The 18657-nt window shown below is 29.8% G+C and overlaps 1 protein-coding gene across 3 annotated transcripts in view; it reads left to right on the top strand.

The window, feature by feature from the left end:
• The window catches only part of Tet (Ten-Eleven Translocation (TET) family protein), a 302732-nt gene that overhangs the window by 189411 nt on the left and 94664 nt on the right, over nt 1–18657 (top strand). For all 3 annotated transcript variants that reach the window (XM_067051284.1, XM_067051282.1, XM_067051283.1), the window contains exon 3: nt 15543–15617. In XM_067051284.1, coding sequence (XP_066907385.1) covers nt 15543–15617 — 75 coding nt within the window. The remainder of the gene's footprint in view (nt 1–15542; nt 15618–18657) is intronic.

The raw sequence follows: 18657 nt of genomic DNA, 5'->3' as shown, positions 1-18657 counted from the left end.
GATCCTATCGGATGAAACTCGTAAGACATTTCCGTCCTAATTTATAAATATATACTACAACGTATCTGTTGCAATAAGTGAGTCATTCACTAGAAATCAGCAATGATATTTTAACGAGTTAAAAGACATTAAATTTCCCAGAAGAAAATTTAAGTTCAATAAGCAATATACATTTTTATGTATTTATTAAAACAGAAGTAAATTAATTTAAAAGCATTTGCTTGTGATTTCTCGTACAAGATATATGTTTCTTGTACATCCTTGTGATGTATACATATTAATTCTTTTTTCACCAAGCCATTAAAAACGATACCCCTATGATATGTGTAAGACATATACACGCAGTCTTTCCTTGATAGAGGAATTCCTTACGATTGAAGGAAATCCTTTACGGCCTACTACATCATTGATGCATTTATTCGGTTCCTTTAAGAGCTAATCACTTCCACTTATCTAATCATTAGACGAACGTTATCTAAATTGTTAAGGGCAATAAGTTGCCTGTAATCCCGACGTGAGAAGGTAGCGATCGAGCAGCTGTATAGTAGTACCAGCTGCGATTCGGCTCCCACAGCCCCATTGTGTCTCCGCAATACCTGCTCTACCTTCGCCAAACAGTAACTGCTCTTCTATCATCCCAATCTTTGCTGGGGTCAAAAATATTTTTTTCTTTATTAAATACTCTGGGAACGCTACACAACGTATGTCGGCTTGTAAAACTAACTATAGATTTTTGCTTTATCTTATTCAGTTCTAATAAACTATTTTAATTGAATAATTTAAACTATTTATCTATTGTAAACAAAAATTATATTTATTAATTATGCTACGTCGAATTTTTTTTAGATATTCTATTGCTCCAAAGCAATAAAAGTTCCAAATCATACTCGTAACATTGTAATTTAGTTTCCCTACTGTTTTAAAATTTACTTAAATATTTGTTCTGCATATTGTTCCTTAATTTTATTCTGTGAAATTTAATTTCTTTTAATTCACTAAAAAAAGATTTATTATTGATATCTACTGAATAATTGTTATTTCCACATCCATTAGAATACCAATATCTGAATAAGTACTACATAAAGCCCAATTTAAAAAAAAAATTAATTTGGAATATAAAGGTATAAAATAAATTTAATCATAAACTTAGTGAAATGATAAAATAAAATATGATTATTTACTATTTTATAGTATTATAATTATGTTCTACTATAACAAGTATATATGAATTTTTAAAATACATGATAACATCTATCGACAATCTTTTAAAAATTTGGTATTTTCTTTGAATCAGGCGTAATAATGTCAAGTTGCTGTATATGATGTAATTTTAACTATCTTTGGAGTGTTGGGTACCTGTGGTTCCCATCAGTAAGGGAATTCGGACGGTCAACGAATGAGAAAACTGTTTATTGCATTAGAGTTTTATACAATATGTTTTGTTGCAGAACAACAAAATTGTTTAACCTCATTTTTATTATCATTCCTTCCTACCTTTCCTCCTCCTCCAAACTGTCTGGGATTGATTTTCAATTTAGTTTGTAACCTTAAATATAGCAGTCCAACGCGTTCTTTGGCACGAATGATTCCACAATTAATATATTATATTGTATATAATATATGAAATTATTGGTTTTTAATAATTTCAAAGAAAATGGAATGCCTTTTAAAGTAAATTCTTTGTCGGACAAAATAGGCCCAGCTGGACGGCTATGAAGGTGACGTAAGACAGTACTAACGTGCAGTATCTCACCTATGGCAGTCTATCTCTAATAACAGTTGGTATTATAATGTTCTCCAGAATGAAATGATTTTTAATAATTAATAGCGTTTAGCATTGTGTGGTTTGTGGCAATATTATTACACAATATATGACATCAAGTTATCGAGCTGTGTGAATGGTTAAGAGAAGAGACTATTGAGAATCGATTAACATTATTATATCTTCTCTATTATGTGAAATATTCCAATAGGTAATTTTTTTTTATTATGTTTGCCTAGTGGTATGAGAGGTAGCAAGTTTTCATACTCATTGAAATTGCTTAGGTTGTCTTGGCGTTATTTACGCTTATGCATGGAAAACAGCTCTTGAAAAAGCATAGACGTTTAAAATAACAACGCTCATAAATTGTTTAGAATGGACATTCAGACTGACAGATCTTTTTTTTTATTATTACTTTTTCACTTTCTGCAGTAGCCTTCTAAACTAGACCTTATTTACGAGGGTTCCAATTTTGCATCAAGGTCTTTCGGTTTAAAAGATGACTACCTAGTGGTAATATATCCCCTTCAAAGATGGCTCACGCTACAGGGAATTTAAATCGCATGGTCAAACAGACATAATAATTCCCCAAGGACCACAGACACTAAGCGTTTGCTTTCCCATGGTGTTCGAGCCTGATTAATTGCCTATGTAAGTCTTCTTTATCGGTCCCCTACGTGCATCATTTTGCTTTCTTGTTAATTTCATTTTTTCTTTCTGATCTGTCAGTTGCCGTCCCTTCTTACGGTACCTGAGGATCTCCAAAGGAACTGGTCTGGGACCATCAGATGTCCTCAGGAGGAGGAAGCAGGATACTGGATCCTTGCAGCTGTTCCAATAATTGCTTAGTTCCGTGTCCGATCCATTTGTGTCCAGTTACATATTTAGTTTCGACAAATAACTCAGGTACAATAGACGTGGAAACCTAACGGTAGCTGATGTTAGCGTATAACGGATTTTTTTTTTATTTCTAATGTTTATATTGTATACATATGTATAATCTAGAAACTGATGACACCATCAATCAACCGATCAGTCTCTGAAGAAGTCAACTAGCTATTGAAGGTGAAATATTAGTAAGAAAAATAAGATTCGCTACACATTAAAAAAAATAAATAAATAAGAAAACGCTTGTAATCTTGATAAGTTTAAAACCAACGCTAACTATTGAAAAAAATACTAAATCAATACTGTTTAATGTACAATTAAATTTTTATTTTTCAGTTTTCCAATATTTTATGATACATTTTGTCGTCATTAAAAAATATATATATTCTTATTATATTATATTTCATATTTTTAGACCGTTTTTTAATTATTTTTGAAAAATTAGGTACACCGTTAAGCTAATTCGTATGATAATTAAAAGAGATGGATTTCTATAGTATTATAATGAATAACGAAAAAAACTTTAATTTCAAATATATATATTTTTTTCTTTTCCTTCTACTAGAGATTATACACAATGATACATACAAAAGCATTTTTTAATCACTTAAAACTTTTTTGAAGAGCTAAATTAGAAATTTTATTTTTTAATATGCAACTATATTCACAATCTCTCTACTCTATAGCATGTTTACTTAGAATTGAAAAAAAAAAAAGTTAATAAAGTATATATTGTTGTACGTCATTGAGAGAATGCGTCAGAAGATATCGCATATAAAATAGCTACAAAAGAAAACAGTAAACAAGAGATGGTAGTAGAAATCGATGAGAGATCCTTCAACCCTTTCTCCCAACTTAGCATATAGTCCTTTGTTATATCACAGTCTTCGCTACCTGCACATCCTCTTTTATCCCTCGGCTGTTTTTATTTCTTTCTTTATTCCTACTTTCTTTATTGTTTATTGCAGTGAATAAATAACTAAAATAGTATTATATGCGCTGTAAAAAAACACTTCAAGATCTTCAATTGAAGGTCTCGCCATTCATACGTCCCTAGAATATCCTAAACAAATATGGGACGTAAATGTTAAGAAATAATTTATCAGTAATAAAATTTATAATATGAATAAAAAATCAATTAACTGTTTGTTTTAAAATGATGGGTATTCACAGATCGCTTAAACCAAACTAAATAACCCGTTAACTAGTCCTAAGGTCCAAATATTCTATGAAATACTTTATTTTTAAAAATATAAAATTTGTACCATTCAAAAATTATAAGTATTTCTTGTACATTTATAATTATTGTATTTATATAAGTTCAGTTTTGGAAAGCTTTTCAATATTTATAATTTATAAGAGTTTGTAATTAACAAGGATGTATATAAATCGTGAACCCTATTCTATTCAGTTATGATCCTTTAACTATTTCAATACAAGCCCTAACAACTGCTAAAATGATTGCCGAAAAAGAAGAATATAGGAACAAAGAAGACAAGGAACTAAAAAATAAAAGTGAACCGACGTTGAGGAAGAAGGGACATTATTTCATATTCAGGCTGACTGGGTTATTCACTCTCATCCCTGGGCTATATATAATGTTTCTCTCTGTCTTCTTTTGCCATGTTTTCTCTCCCCTTTCTTCATGTCCTTCGGTGGTATCAATAATGTTACAGTATATTTTTCCGTTGCTTACAGAACAATCCCGAATTTATTAACGAATAATTATTGCATATTTTAATGTAGTGCTGGTATAAAACTTAAAGAAATCTGGAAGAATGTACTGAAAGATAAAATAGATTTTTTCAGTATATTTCTACGGTTGTTGTAGTAATACAAATAAGAACCCAAGTTCAGAAGAAAATGTTTTAATAATAATGGTTTGTATCATTTAATTGTTCTGACTCATTCGATGACAATTATTTTTTTGTCTCTTCCAAACACTCTAAGTAAATCTATTTGTTTATTTCATACACCTTATTAAATTTAAATGCTTTTAATTTATTCCTGAAATTTGATATAAAATGAAAATCCCTAAACTCAGGTATACTACTCGTTCAGGTATACCTTTAGATGTGACAACTAGGGTGTGACAAAAATTTTAATTATTTTTAGTAAAACCTGTATTTTTTATGTTTCTGTGATAATTAAATAAAAGTACAGCTCTAGTAACTTCTTAATTATTTTTTAATATTTAAATGACTTTGATCATTTTTTTAGATTTTAATAAACGTTCAAAAATCATGTCAAATTAAATAAGTAAATTACGGTTTAGTGAGATACAGTATCAAGAATGTTATCATATCAAATTAATTTTTGTCTAAATAATTCTTATTTAAAAATCAATTCATTGATTAATTGATTAATATATTAAAAAATAATTCTTATTTTGTTAAATTTAAAAAAAAATGTTGTTATAAACTTAAGTTGTTTGTGAAATGCTACCTAGCTGTAATAAAATTTTGGTCATCTGGAATAATTTCTTGATCGTATTTTTTCCTTCCTTACTGTTCAGTTAAAATTTTCTATCTTAGTTTCAAGTAACAAGTTATTAAAATTAAAAATTATTACATTTTTGAGATATTTATATTTAATATATATATATACACAAATATTTTTTCACATACAGTCCTGTTCTGAAAGTTTAATGAATGGGTTGGATTTCTTAAACAATATTGTTGCTTGCCATAATGGGTGAAAATAAATAAAAAATTTAAATAACAAAATGCCTGTTAAGTGAAGAAGAATGCTTGATTTTATTAGTGCTAATATTGAGCGATTGGACACACAATGATTCTTTAAAAAGTATTTATATAAAGTATTAGTAAATTCAATTAAACTTATCAAGCTCAATATTGTTTTTTATTAATATTTTAGGAATATTAACAAAGCATACAAATAGTTTTATTGCTATTTTTTTTTCTAGTGTGCTGCTGCTAAATTAATCAATAAAATTAAAACATGAATATCATTTGTATTGAAAATTATAAAGATTTGTTAGGCTAAGCAATTTAGCATAATTTTTTTTTTGTTCTAATATCACACAATTCTTTGCTTCATGTAGTTACACAACAGATGTGTATAGTCTTTTTCAAAAACCCATTTTACGAATAGATTGAAAGTAAGATAAATGGCACGGCGATGCATTGTAATTAAATATATAAAGCAAAGAGCTATCCTGAAAGGGGCGGCCCAAACAAAAGATAAAATGTTAAAGGTAAAAGATGACAGGAGAGGCAGGAGATAAAGTGCGTGAAAAGGGAACTGGCTAGGGCATAAACGTCCGGGGCTTACTACTCGTCTAGAAAACATTTCGTCTCGAGGGACTGGCAAAAAAGTTAAGTATTGATTATTTCAACAGGGGTCATGTTTTTATCATAGTTAGTAATTACATAGTTAGGGCAGCTCTCCTAACAGCATCTGGACCATTGCTTCCTCTCTGTCATATATTTCTAAGTTTTTCAACTACCTTCCCTTATTTCTCTCTACGACAACAGCGAATTCGATAGACGTTTTTAATGAGTCTTTGATGATTAAAATTATTTTTAAAAAATATAAAAATTTAAAAAAATAACTGGTGCAGTGCGCTCATCACACATCTTTCACTTGCAATCCTGGAATGATGTTTGAAATTTTCAAATATTGAATTTTTCTGTGGCTATAACAATTTATTTTAGATTTCCTCCCGATGTGAATAACAAGTTGATATTTTTTCCTGCCAAGAAAACAATAGTTTAACAATATATAACAAAGCCGTGTACATTTGATTATGACCGGACACACCCGGTTGTCTCGGATAGAAAAATTAAAAACAACAGTTCTTTTAAAACAAATTGGATAGCTTAAAATCATACCATCCGATATTTGCTTTTATGATAGATTTTCTATATTAGAACTATTGTGTTTGCATTTATAACAACTATTGTTTTTTGTTTTTAGTTTTTTTATATTTTTCACAGACACAGAACACATTTTTCACTCTCATTTTTGAAATCCTTCAGTTTGTTTTTCCAAATTAATTTTTTTTAGACCTGTTTATTTTAGATAAAGGGTTGTTGTTAACAACAACTCACAGATAGATGAATGTTCTAAATTAAAAACTGCATAAGGAAACTTTAAACTAGAAAGAAATGTGTAATTAGTATGTTTAAAAAAAGTCTGAAAATTTTTTTTTTTATTTCATATTTTATTGATCGTATATTCCTAAGCTCAGCTCTCTGAAAACTGATGAGTTTATAAAAAATGGCAAAAGGTTTAAAATTTAATTTACCAGTGTTCGACACCTCTTTTCAAAAGTCGGCTGGAAAACAACCTAGATATGAGACTTTGAAATTGCAATAACATTTATTAGATTTTTTTATCATAAACTAAATCTGTCACTATGCCAAAAGTAGACAATATCTTTTATGTGTTAGTCTACTAAATGTATATATTTAATAATTTGTATGGTATGTGATTAAATAAAATCATAATAAGCGCTAATAAATAAAAATTCAATAATAATTTTTTTAAAAACTTAGTGACAGTTATTTAATAGCTGGTAAAAATAGAGAACTATCCAGTTTTTAATTTTCCATAAAAAAAATAAAATTCATATAAAAACAAAATACCTCATTGTTGGTTATTTGAGTAACGTTTCTAAATTAGTAGTACTATTATTTATGACTGGGAAGCATGGTGGCTCATTAGTAAGGCGCTTAGCTACTGAGACCATGGACCTGGTTTTGAATTCGGCTATGAAAAATAAATTATTTATTCTGCTACTGTAGTCATGAGTCAACCCTGTGGGTTTTGGAGCCCTACGAGGTCCACCCAGCCTCATAAAGTTGCTTGACCCATAATTGGGGAAAAATCTGGGAAAAAATTCTGACCAAATCACCTCCTTGCACAATCGTTGGTCTAGTGAGAGTACTTCCTTTCAAGGTACCAATTTTTTTTGCTCTTCATGAGTTGTAGCAGTGCAGATTTATTATTTATTATTGTCTATTACAAGTTTTTGATAACAATTATAAAAATTTTAATAAGGCAGAGACTATAAACGGATTTCCTCTATTTATATTAAGTTGTTTATAATAATCTCTGTTTGTTTTTATTGTGTTTTTTTGTTTTTTATCTTAATCTTATAAAAAGTTAGGTTATATTTCATTGCTCATTTCTCTTAGATTATATAAGTATTTAAGAACACCTGCAATTAATTTGCTTAGAATATTTTGTTCATGTTTTATTTATTATAGTTTCAGAGGATTGAAATGCGTGTACTAATACTACTATTTTTCAGACAACAATATTCATTTTATTGAAGTTATAAGATAATTGAGCATGATTAATCTATAACATACATTTTATATTATATTTCTTCCCGTCCTAGACTGTCGTTTAGTAAATTGCAGAATGACGAATATTCTTCGTTGGAGAAGACTCATCTGTCCCTATGACAGAACAGTTAGTAAATCGATTGGACACGCTACTTCTTCAGGTAGTCAGTTGCTCAAAAGAGGCCAATTATTTAGAGATTGATATGAGATATTTGTTACTGTAAAGACATTAGTCGTTGATATGACAAGTCGTAAATATATCAGATTTCATCAAGTTCGACTAAATATTATATTGTTGAACGTTACAACTTTGGCCTGCAAGCCACTCATTGCTGAAATAAATATAATATTCTCTCTGTTGCACATCGATATATCGATTATTCGGCAACAACCCTTTGAACTTTAAACAAATGGATGTTTAAAAGAGCTTTATTAGTTGTGATTCGTTAGGAGGGGCCGTTGGAGGGAAAGCTAATGGTTGCTAAGTGCACTCAACCAGCCTCTAGATAACAGGGCGTTATTAAATTAATTTGGATTCTCCTCTTTCAATTCAATTATCTGTTCTTTGTGGCTTTGATATCAGAGAGATATCCCGCTGTATACTAAAGGGTACATTCTATTTTGCCGGGATTCGATAAAAACGATGTAAAATTCGATAAAGAAACTCTCGTGTTGTGCTTAAAAAAAAAAAGTGGTGAATTTTATCTGTGAAATTTTGCAGAACAAAGTTCAGCTAAGAAAGTATTCTAGACAAACATTGCTTCTAAAAATTTAGTTTTGAGATCTTTTGGGACAGCATGCCTCAATATGAACCCGATATTGAATATAGACATTCAGAATGATATATTATTGTTCAAAATCCAGACTGATTAAATCCAGAAACCCTCTAGATTATCAATCCGTCTGATGCTTAATTGTTTATGAGATACCGAACAGTAAGAGTCTTGCGCAATGTCTCTTACGAATCGCAATAACGTTTGTTTGGTCATTAATTTGACATTTACCAGCAAGAATATTGTGGAACAAACGTACGGTATGATTCCCGGTAATCCACCTGTACTACCCCTACACGATCAATCTTAACATCCATCTTTGTTTAAAAGGTCATTCCGATTGAAAATGAAGAGGTCCTTAAGCAAGGATCAGACAACCCAATAGGTTGAGAGAAAACATTTAAAAAATATAACTTTTGTTCAAGAAATAATATCCGTGGCCGTTTGTAGCCGAGATAGTTGAGTCGTCACCTTAGCAGCTTCGAGTCTGCAGCGGCCCCGGTTCGAATCTGGCCTGAGAGGGTTGGCTTTTATTTCTTGGTGTTCCAACAGATTGAAAATTTGACCTTCACACTTTGGATAGAACAGCTTAGTTTCCACTCAATTTCTCCAAATTTCATGAGAGCACTCATCTTCCTTACTCTTTAGCACGTACCCTATCCAGCTCTTCACAGAAATGTTTATGGAATAATCTATTTAATTTGTTAAATAAGTTAGTAAAACAGTTTTCTTCTATAAAAGTAGATTAAAGCCCCACCAGGGAAGGATAATAAATGAATGTTGAAAGCACTAAACAAAAGTATAATAAATGCAGCAGCAGTTAGCATCTGGATTTTAATTACAAAAAATAAGAATTTAGAACTACTAAAGAGTTTGAATTTCCCGTAATTTTAGCGATTCATTTGAGCTGAGTTTCTTCTGGAAAAATTTTAGTAATTACAACAATCTTTTAATGATTTTTTTTAGCAATCAGCAGACAATTCTCCACGCGTACGTTGTATTTAGCTTATTCAGATAATTGCCTCCTTATGCAAACATCATGTAAAAACCCAGTTTTTAGCATTGAATTTTTAAGAAAGGTTGCATTATTTTTTGTTCAAAATCATCATTAGAATACTTTTTACTACATGTAGGAATTTATTTTTTAGCCTTTAGAAATTTTAATTTCTACATAAACAAGAAACCTATCAGCAATCAAAGAGCTTTTTACTTCCGGTTGTTGGCTCATCCATTTAAGATTAAAATAAATTGTTACCTTATAGAATCGTACAGTTTTAATAAATCAATAACTTTTTTTTGTAAATTAACATTGGTTAATATTTATTTTATTGGAATATATGTATTCATAAAAGGATTGAAATAAAGATGGTAACTTCCGATAATGAAAAACATTTGATTACGAAGAACAATCATTAATAATAATTTGTTTCTTCATGAATCTGGTTTCAACTACTAGTATATTTCTTTGCCTACTACTGGTGCTGCAATGTCTAATACTGGTCCAAAAACAGGTGTGAGGTTAATTAGGTTTAATCAATTATAATAGTTTACTCTCAGTATATTCTAAAGTACATAAGCTTTGAGAGAAAGTTCCAAATTTGAAACAAGTAAAAATAACACTATCAGTAAAATAACATCTTGATACTAAAAAAGATTAAATATGTTAGTTAAAGTGCCTGCTGCATCTGCACTACATAAGCATTTCTTTTTATTATTATTCATTTCTTAATAAAGAGGGAAAACAGAGGGTGATATCCTCCTCCGTAAAACATGAAGAGCCAAGGTTTATAAGAAACTACTGATTTATCTTCATGAGGGCCTCGTTCTAAACCTATATTTACATGAAACTCATTGATTTGTTATCTTGCACCACATTACGATAAGAACATTCTGCTATTAATACATTTTACAGTGAATATCCAATTAATTTAAAATTTAAGCAGTACCATCAAGATTAAATTTATATTGGATAAAACAGGGGAAATTTACGATCTCAGTTGCTGTCATGCAAAGCTAAACATTTTCTTGTGGGAAGAGAAAAAAAAAACGAAAAACTTTAATTGGGGTGTCAGGAGGAACAGAGCGAAACTTCAAGAAGGAAACATATTTTCCAGGCGGGATGATTAAGTGTTCGTACCTCAACGAGTCAAGTGAGCTTGATTTGCTTTTAACTCCATGGGTATTTATAAATAATTGCATTTTGATTACGTTAGAACCAGTTCATACATCTTGGCTACAATAATTGTTAAATTAGTTTTGTTAATACTAGGAATATAAAATTAGGAAATGAGATATCGTAGTTAAGGATTGAAAATATTTAACAACAGGATGCAGAAGAAAGGAATTTAAACTTAAAATGTGAAGGAAATTTGTCATTTGTCAAAAGCAAAACAAAAAATGCTGAAAATTAATAATTATATCAGTTAATAACAAATAATAAATCTAGTGAGTCCACTTATCCAACATTCTGAAACGTTTTGAGTGTGAAGTTCTCAAGACCCAAATTGTTATTTCTTCGCTAACATTGCTCCAATTTAAGAAATTTGTTGATCGTTATCTGTCTAGAATGTGGAAAATCAGCTTGTGGAATGTTCTGGGAGATGTATAGTTTTCAAATAATTAAAAAAATCAACCCCAAGGGAACCTGCTTAAATACCTTTAAAACATGGTTGTGCTTTAAAAATGTCAATCTTTACTAATAATGGTCCGATTTCAATAACCTGTAATCATTGATTATCATAATGAGTAATAAAAAATAATAATCCAGTAGTCATTTATTTTTTATATTGTTATGTTATTGATCGCGTTGCCAAAACAAGTAAATTTGAATTAGTATCGAATAGCTCCTTAGAAGGTAAAGAAAAAAATCCGAGGTGCCCAGTATTTCGGTAATGGTTTATTTCGAGTGGATCCGATCAGAAGCCAGGAACGCATGGAATCCTCGGCAGCGAGATTTTCGCCGATGTCCTCAACATCCTAAGTTTGGATCGAGGTCATCCGGAACAGCGCCCGTCCAGGCGACTATCTATAGGCTGTCAGGGCCCTCACAGGAAGAATTGGAACTTTAATTCCGGAAAAACTTTAGAAGTGAGTGAGTGGATTTGTCTTAATAGGACATGGACAATGGATTCGATAATCATCTTTTATAAGGATGTAGGTAATTATCAAAGTCTATTTTAAAATTCTTAGTGTAAAGTTTATTTATGAAGGTATACAAGATGAGTTTACTCGTTCCTAATAGAGAATAAATTCACTATGAATTGCAAACGCGTTCCAATTGACAGCGATAACAAAAAGTTTATGCCAATATATTTTATTCTGAATTACCGAATAAAATAACTAATTGATAATTAATAACTTCACAAATCAGAATAATCCTATTAAAAATGTTTCACCTATAGCATTGTAACCACTTGACCATCGTCGCCATTATCAATAAAGGAAATTTAACTAAATAGGGATAAATTATTTCTTGAAGTCTAAAGTTAGTTCCATTCATGCGTCCTGTCTGGCCCAATGTATTCCAAAACCGGCACTGGAAGAGTAGAGGAAAACATTTGAAACAAATATTAGCTTAAGTGTTCCTAATATCATTTTTTTTCTTTTTAATGTACCACGTTATTAATTTAATATTATATATAGTTGTTTCCTTTTTATTTTCGTTTGTGTCCTTCATTAGATAGATAATTGTAATAGTTATATCTTCAATTAAATAAACTTTCTATTAATTTGTAAATAGATCAACGTGGTATTACTGCTTTATTGAGCACTGTTTATCTTAGTATTTTTTTTAATATTTATTTATTGCTATTTACAACTGTATATTATAATACATTTAGTAAATCTGATCTAAGTTAAATTGTTACAGACGTGTAGAGAAACTACCCATTGGTAGCACTCTAATGACATTTTACATTAGCTGGTCTCGTGGCCATCTTCTTTTCAGACGCCTAGGAGGATTATTAGGTAATGGAGGAGAAGCCAGGTTATAAACAAGTGGATTTGGGTGGTTGAGAAGTTTATAATGGAAGGAGTGATATCTGGTTCGGGCTAGATCGGTTACATAGGGAACATTAAAGTCTTTATGTATGATTTTATTTGTGACAAAGTAAGGAGCATTGAGGATTTTACGAAGGATTTTGGATTGTAAGGATTGAATACGAGAGGAATTCGAAGGTTTAGTGGAGCCCCAAAGCTCAGGTAGTGGATCTGTTCTACAGGGGTAAGAGTAACATCAATTAATGAAACTGTAGGGCAGTCAGTAGGTTTACGACGAAGGGTAAAGGTGATTTGATGGGATTTATCTTAATCCTCCAATTACGACACCAATCTTCGAGGGCTGTCCTAGTATTTTACGCCTCAAAAATAACAGCTAACGACTCAAGTTCAGATATGAAAATACAAAGTACTCACCTCTTTTTTAATAGTTCAATTATTACATTTCATGAAAGTATCTACAAATAACATCAATTTACACGCTTTTGAATTTTTATAGCAAAAGTTTAATCGCTCTTGCTTGAATGATACCAATCGGGATTTCTTGAAACAGTATTTGTACTTTTGTGCTTTAGGAGAGTAACAAGAAGACTGTGATATTTTTATGAAAATGTATCAATCTGTCGAGCGAAAGTGAAAGAGGTAAAGTGAAATTGAAGAGCAAACTGAGAGGAACTGATCTTAAAAGACGTTATGATACTGAGGACATCTTGCATGGCGGTTCTTTTGTCGAAGACTCAAGGCCTGACGAGACTCGATAGAAAAATAACAATACACCTGTAATCAATGGGCTTATAGAATTTATCTGAGATAACCGTCTGAGTATATTCCTTTAAATATTATTTTTTATGTAATTGTTTATGTTATGAAGGGGAAGGACATTAATTCTGTTATTGGAAGTATATGTTCCAGTTTTATGTCCTGAGTCTTTATACTGTTGTTTCTTTTTCAATTTTTTATTTAAATTTGTAAGATTCATTTTATGTTTAATAGGGAATCTGGAAGGGTTTTTTTTCTGTTCTAATGGAAGTACATAAATTAATTCTTAATAATCAGCTCAATCTTTATTTGATGCATAGTCTTACAAGTATAATGTAAAGCTCAGATATTTATATATTGTATATACTGGCATACATATTTGGAGCCCATAATTTTTTTTTCTTATTTGTGTTCTTGAATTTAAAGGATAAAACCACTGACTAATATCTATATGTTTTTCGCTGTGTATATTTTAGACGTAATCATTCAATTCATGAAGCAAAGTTATTACTAATGTCTGAAAGTAGTTTCTTATAGCTTAACAGATTTTGAAGTTAGTAAGTTCAGAATTGGGACTTGAGAAATTAAGGACAACAGATTCGTTTACAAGTAATTAAATATCAAAATTGATTATGCTATTTTTTTTTTTTAATTTCGCAACAAATGCACTACTACCCGTCATTTATTTTCCCATGTACAGTGGATGATAAAAGTAAGAAATTTGGAGTGATTGGAGAGGTGACAAGATCAATAAGATTTGAGATGAAGACAGAGCGGTGATAGCGGGCTGTGAACTTGACCCCGGAGTGCAGGGCCTGGCCGCTAGATGCCGACACCTACCGCGCCACTAGTGCTACCCTCTGTCAGCCACTGCCTGCACTAAATGGTCCTCTCCATTCACGGGCTGGATTAGCCCTTAATGAGCCGCTTACGCTCTTGTTTATCTCTGTTCTAGTCGTACAGCTTCACTTCAGGACTTTTTTTTCCTGTGACAGGTGTTTAACCTGTGCTCTAGTATCCCTGATACATAGATTTGTTTTTCATTATGAATGTTTCTTTTTTCCGTAATCTCTGGGACAGCATGTATATATTTAAAAGATTTATGTAAAAAATAATGCTTATACATATTTAAATAATTGGTTTTCTAGTAATTTTTTAAAATAAAATACATGTTAGTAGAAAGAGCAATCATTCACTAAACTAAAAATAGGACATTTTTCAAGTATAAATTAAAAGAAGGATAGTTGTTGATGAGAAATGAAATTTATTCAAACCAATTGAGAATTGCAGAAAATAAACAGGTTTAAAGTATTTCTTACTAGAACGCTCAAAGAAAAAAATTAAATAATGTCTTAATGTCTGTACAAGAATAACTCATGTATATTTAATCCCAAAACTGTATCCTAAACCATCCTACTGCAAAAATTAAGAGCAACAAAAATCTTACAATAGAATACACTGTTTTTTACTAGTAATAGGAGTAAAGGTGTAGGTCTGTTTAGTACATCATCAAGTAACAGAAAATAATAAATTAAGTGAGCAAAAAATTATCTCCATACCAATTTTTTGAATTCTGATTTGATTTTTCTGACTCATAACAACAGCAAGGCCCTCCTCCAAAAAAAAAAAAAAAAAAATACCACAAGCAAACAAACCTTTCTAAGGGTACCCCACCAACCTTTGGGAAACACTATTACTATGTCCAAAAGGATCTGAAATAATTTGGGCTGATACAAATTTTACATATGTTGTTCCACAACAGCACCCTTTATTTGTTGTAAATTTAACAATTACTGAAGATATAAAGCAATGTTTTGGTTTGTATATGTATTTCGGTAATGAATAGTATTTTTTTTTCATCATTATGAAGTTACTGAATCTCAGTTTAATTAATCATGAATTTTTAAGTAAAAATGGTAGAATATTCAGTGAAATAAATTATTATAGCTAGCAATTACAATTTAAAAACTAAATATAGATAAGTTTGCATGCACTAAAAAGTTAAATTTAAAAGAAAAATTAACAGATTTGTTTATTATTTATTTTTAGCACCTGTTGTACCTGAATCAAGAATATCCCAGAGGAGAAAGAGGTCGAGGAAGGGGCAAAGGCCGGGGAGCAGCGGTAAGTAAAATATGTTTTCCATTTTTACATAAAATTTTATGAATATGTATGAACATATGAACATATTTTGTCATCATAATAATGATATTATGATGACAAAATAAATTAAATAATTTATATTAATAATAAGATACAAAATATAAGAAATGATCAAAAATAATGGATGGTGATTTAAGTCTATTGTTAGTTGAAACAATTTTTTTGAATTTTCAAAATGATTGTTATATAGAGGAATTTTTACTGAAATTTTTTATTTATGATTTTGCTGGTCTATAGACCAGTATAATTCATAAAATGACTTTACCAACCCTTATGATAGCAATAAATGTTATAGTAGTTAAAATAATATATGATGAACTATTAATAACAATATTCGTTTATTTTAAATTATTGAAAATTTATATTGTTAGGAGAAAACTAATTTAAAAAAAAAAAAAAATTGTGAGGCATTATAAACTAAATTAACGATGGTAGGTCTGGTAGGTTCCATATAGAACTTAATTTTGAGGAAATTCCATTTTTTTTTTCTATTTTGTTGTTTTAACTGACTCTTTAGCTTCTTTACTGATCTTCACAGTCTGTATTAAATATTTAATATCTCCAGTACTTATTTAAATTCTAAACGTTTTGTTTTTTATTAATTGAATGCATAAAATATTTTTTGAAATAAAGAAAAATAATGAAACAAAACTAATATAGAAGTAATATATTAACAGAAACAGTTAACAAAAGGAATAGTACAAATGAAAGACTCAATATTTTGATACCTATATATTGGATTCAATTCAATTTAGATAAAATTGAAAGATTTTGAAAAAGATAATTGTGATTTTTTTCATTTTGTTTCAAAGAATTTATGTTTAATCAACTGCAGAACAAACAATTTTCTTAAGCCTTCTTCTACAATGCAGTAAAATGTGGTTCTTTCTCTTTGAATTAAACATTTTATGTTTTATTCTGTTAAATATATATTTTTTTATCTTTAAATTAAATATTTTTCTTTTATTTTTGTTAATTATATATTATTTATATGTCTAACTAAACTTGATACAATTTCAGAAACAAATCATTTAACAAAATACTTCATTACTGTTCTGCCCAGGTCATTTATATTAGTCCACAAATTACCCTAATTAGTCAATTTTTCACATTAAATCAAAAACTAAAATTATTTATCACATTCAATAGTAAAATTTATCACAGGAATATTTGTAACCCAATAAATAAGTAAAATGTTAAAAATATTGTTGTGATAAATTTTACTGTTGACTGTGATAAATAAATTTTAATGTTGACTGTGATAAATAATTTTAATTTTAATTGGAAAAATTGACTAATTAGGATAATTTGTGGACTAATATAAATGACCTGGGTAGAATAGCCTGCATGAAGTAGTTTTTTAAATGATTTGGTTCGAAATTGTATTAAGATTGTTGTACTCACTAGGCCGAAACGTTGGATTTATAAAGGAATAAAAATGTTTTGAGTCTAAAATGGATAAAATTTTATTTATTTAAACTATATTTACTAGTCACAAGAAAGTGTTAAGATTATAAATGAATGTTTTATTTATGAAAAGCAATTATACCTTAGTCATTGCAAACTTTTGGACTAAAATTTTAATAAATAAAAAAAAAATTCTATACTATTGAATATATATTCGACGAACAAGGATTTGTAAATATCCTTGGATTCGTTGTGATAAACTGATATACATTTTTTTATTATTGGTATTAAAACAATATCATACTCTATTACACATATATTTTTTTCAGTCTTGTTATAAAATTAATAGTGGATAAAAAGAAGCCATAGAATGAATACAATTATATTTACTCTTAATTTTAAATTTTAAGCTAGTTTTCCCTTGTATATTTCTTAAATCTTTGATATTCATCCGCACAGGTACCTTCATAAATATTCAAGAACTCATTTGTTTGTACAACAGTCAATGGTTCCACTTTTGATGTTCTTTGTGAGGTGGTTTCAGCCATGAACATTGTTCAAATATTACTTTATTGAATATTGAATATCTAATGTGATATTAGATATTTCATAATAACATATGAATGTTATATATGTTATTCTCGTATTATTGGTAGCATTATTAAAACAAATTTAGCGAATGATCCCTAGTACTGGAAATTTTTGTTGAAACTCATCATTGTTGTTACCTACTGAGTTGGATTTTTTTCTTATCTCGAATAGAAGTAAAATTATTTTGAATTTTTTTCGAAATCCTAAAAAATAATAACCCCTAAATAATGTTTATGCTGGTGTGTGTGTTTGTGTTTTGTAAGGGTGGAGGAAAATCTTTCATAAGACAATGAAAATCACTCCACGGTGAGATTCATTACAAAAACACCTCTTGGTATATATTTACTACTTACATAACTACGGAATAATATGGGCGTTGATGACTTCAGGGTTTTACACCCTAAAGCCCCAGACAACAACAACAACTACGGAATAGCTATCATGGTTTTATTTCATAGGATGCATCTACTTCTACACTGGTCTTCTTGTTAAGCCATTCCCTGGCCTCTTATTTTTCAGTCCTGTACTCTACACTGTTTGCTAATTTACTCTTCATAGTCTGCAAAAGCTCAACAGCTCTTCTGCTTGAAAATCTTCAAGGCGACTAAGTTTTCAGTGAATTCAAAACTTGGGAAACAGAAGACAAAATTTGTTACTGTTTCATCCCAGGATTTAGGGCACAATGATTTATCTTGTAACTTGAAGCAAAATAGGGCCTGAAGCAAAGATGGTCAGTAGTAAACCATCATACTGTTTTGTCAGGAATTATGTTGTGAGACTATCTTTCAAAAGTCTCCTTTATTTTTCAAAAGTATAATTTCTCTCTTGTCCTGCTACTGTCCCCTGAGAGCACCCAGCTCTTCTTACCTTCATTAGAACTTCTGTTGGCATTCATCAACCAGAGGACCAATCGGAGGCATATAAGAAAAAGCCTTTATTTATTGTATAAACCTGTCAAATGAAATTTAGTTTAGAAACCTTGAATAAAAAAATTACTATATAT

This window comes from Halyomorpha halys, unplaced genomic scaffold (assembly GCF_000696795.3).
Source record: "Halyomorpha halys isolate HHAL.00 unplaced genomic scaffold, Hhal_1.1 Scaffold706.1, whole genome shotgun sequence".
In the NCBI taxonomy this organism is placed as follows: Eukaryota; Metazoa; Arthropoda; class Insecta; order Hemiptera; family Pentatomidae; genus Halyomorpha; species Halyomorpha halys.
The sequence above is the reverse complement of the archived record's forward strand: the minus strand, read 5'-3'. Positions and strand labels throughout refer to the sequence as shown.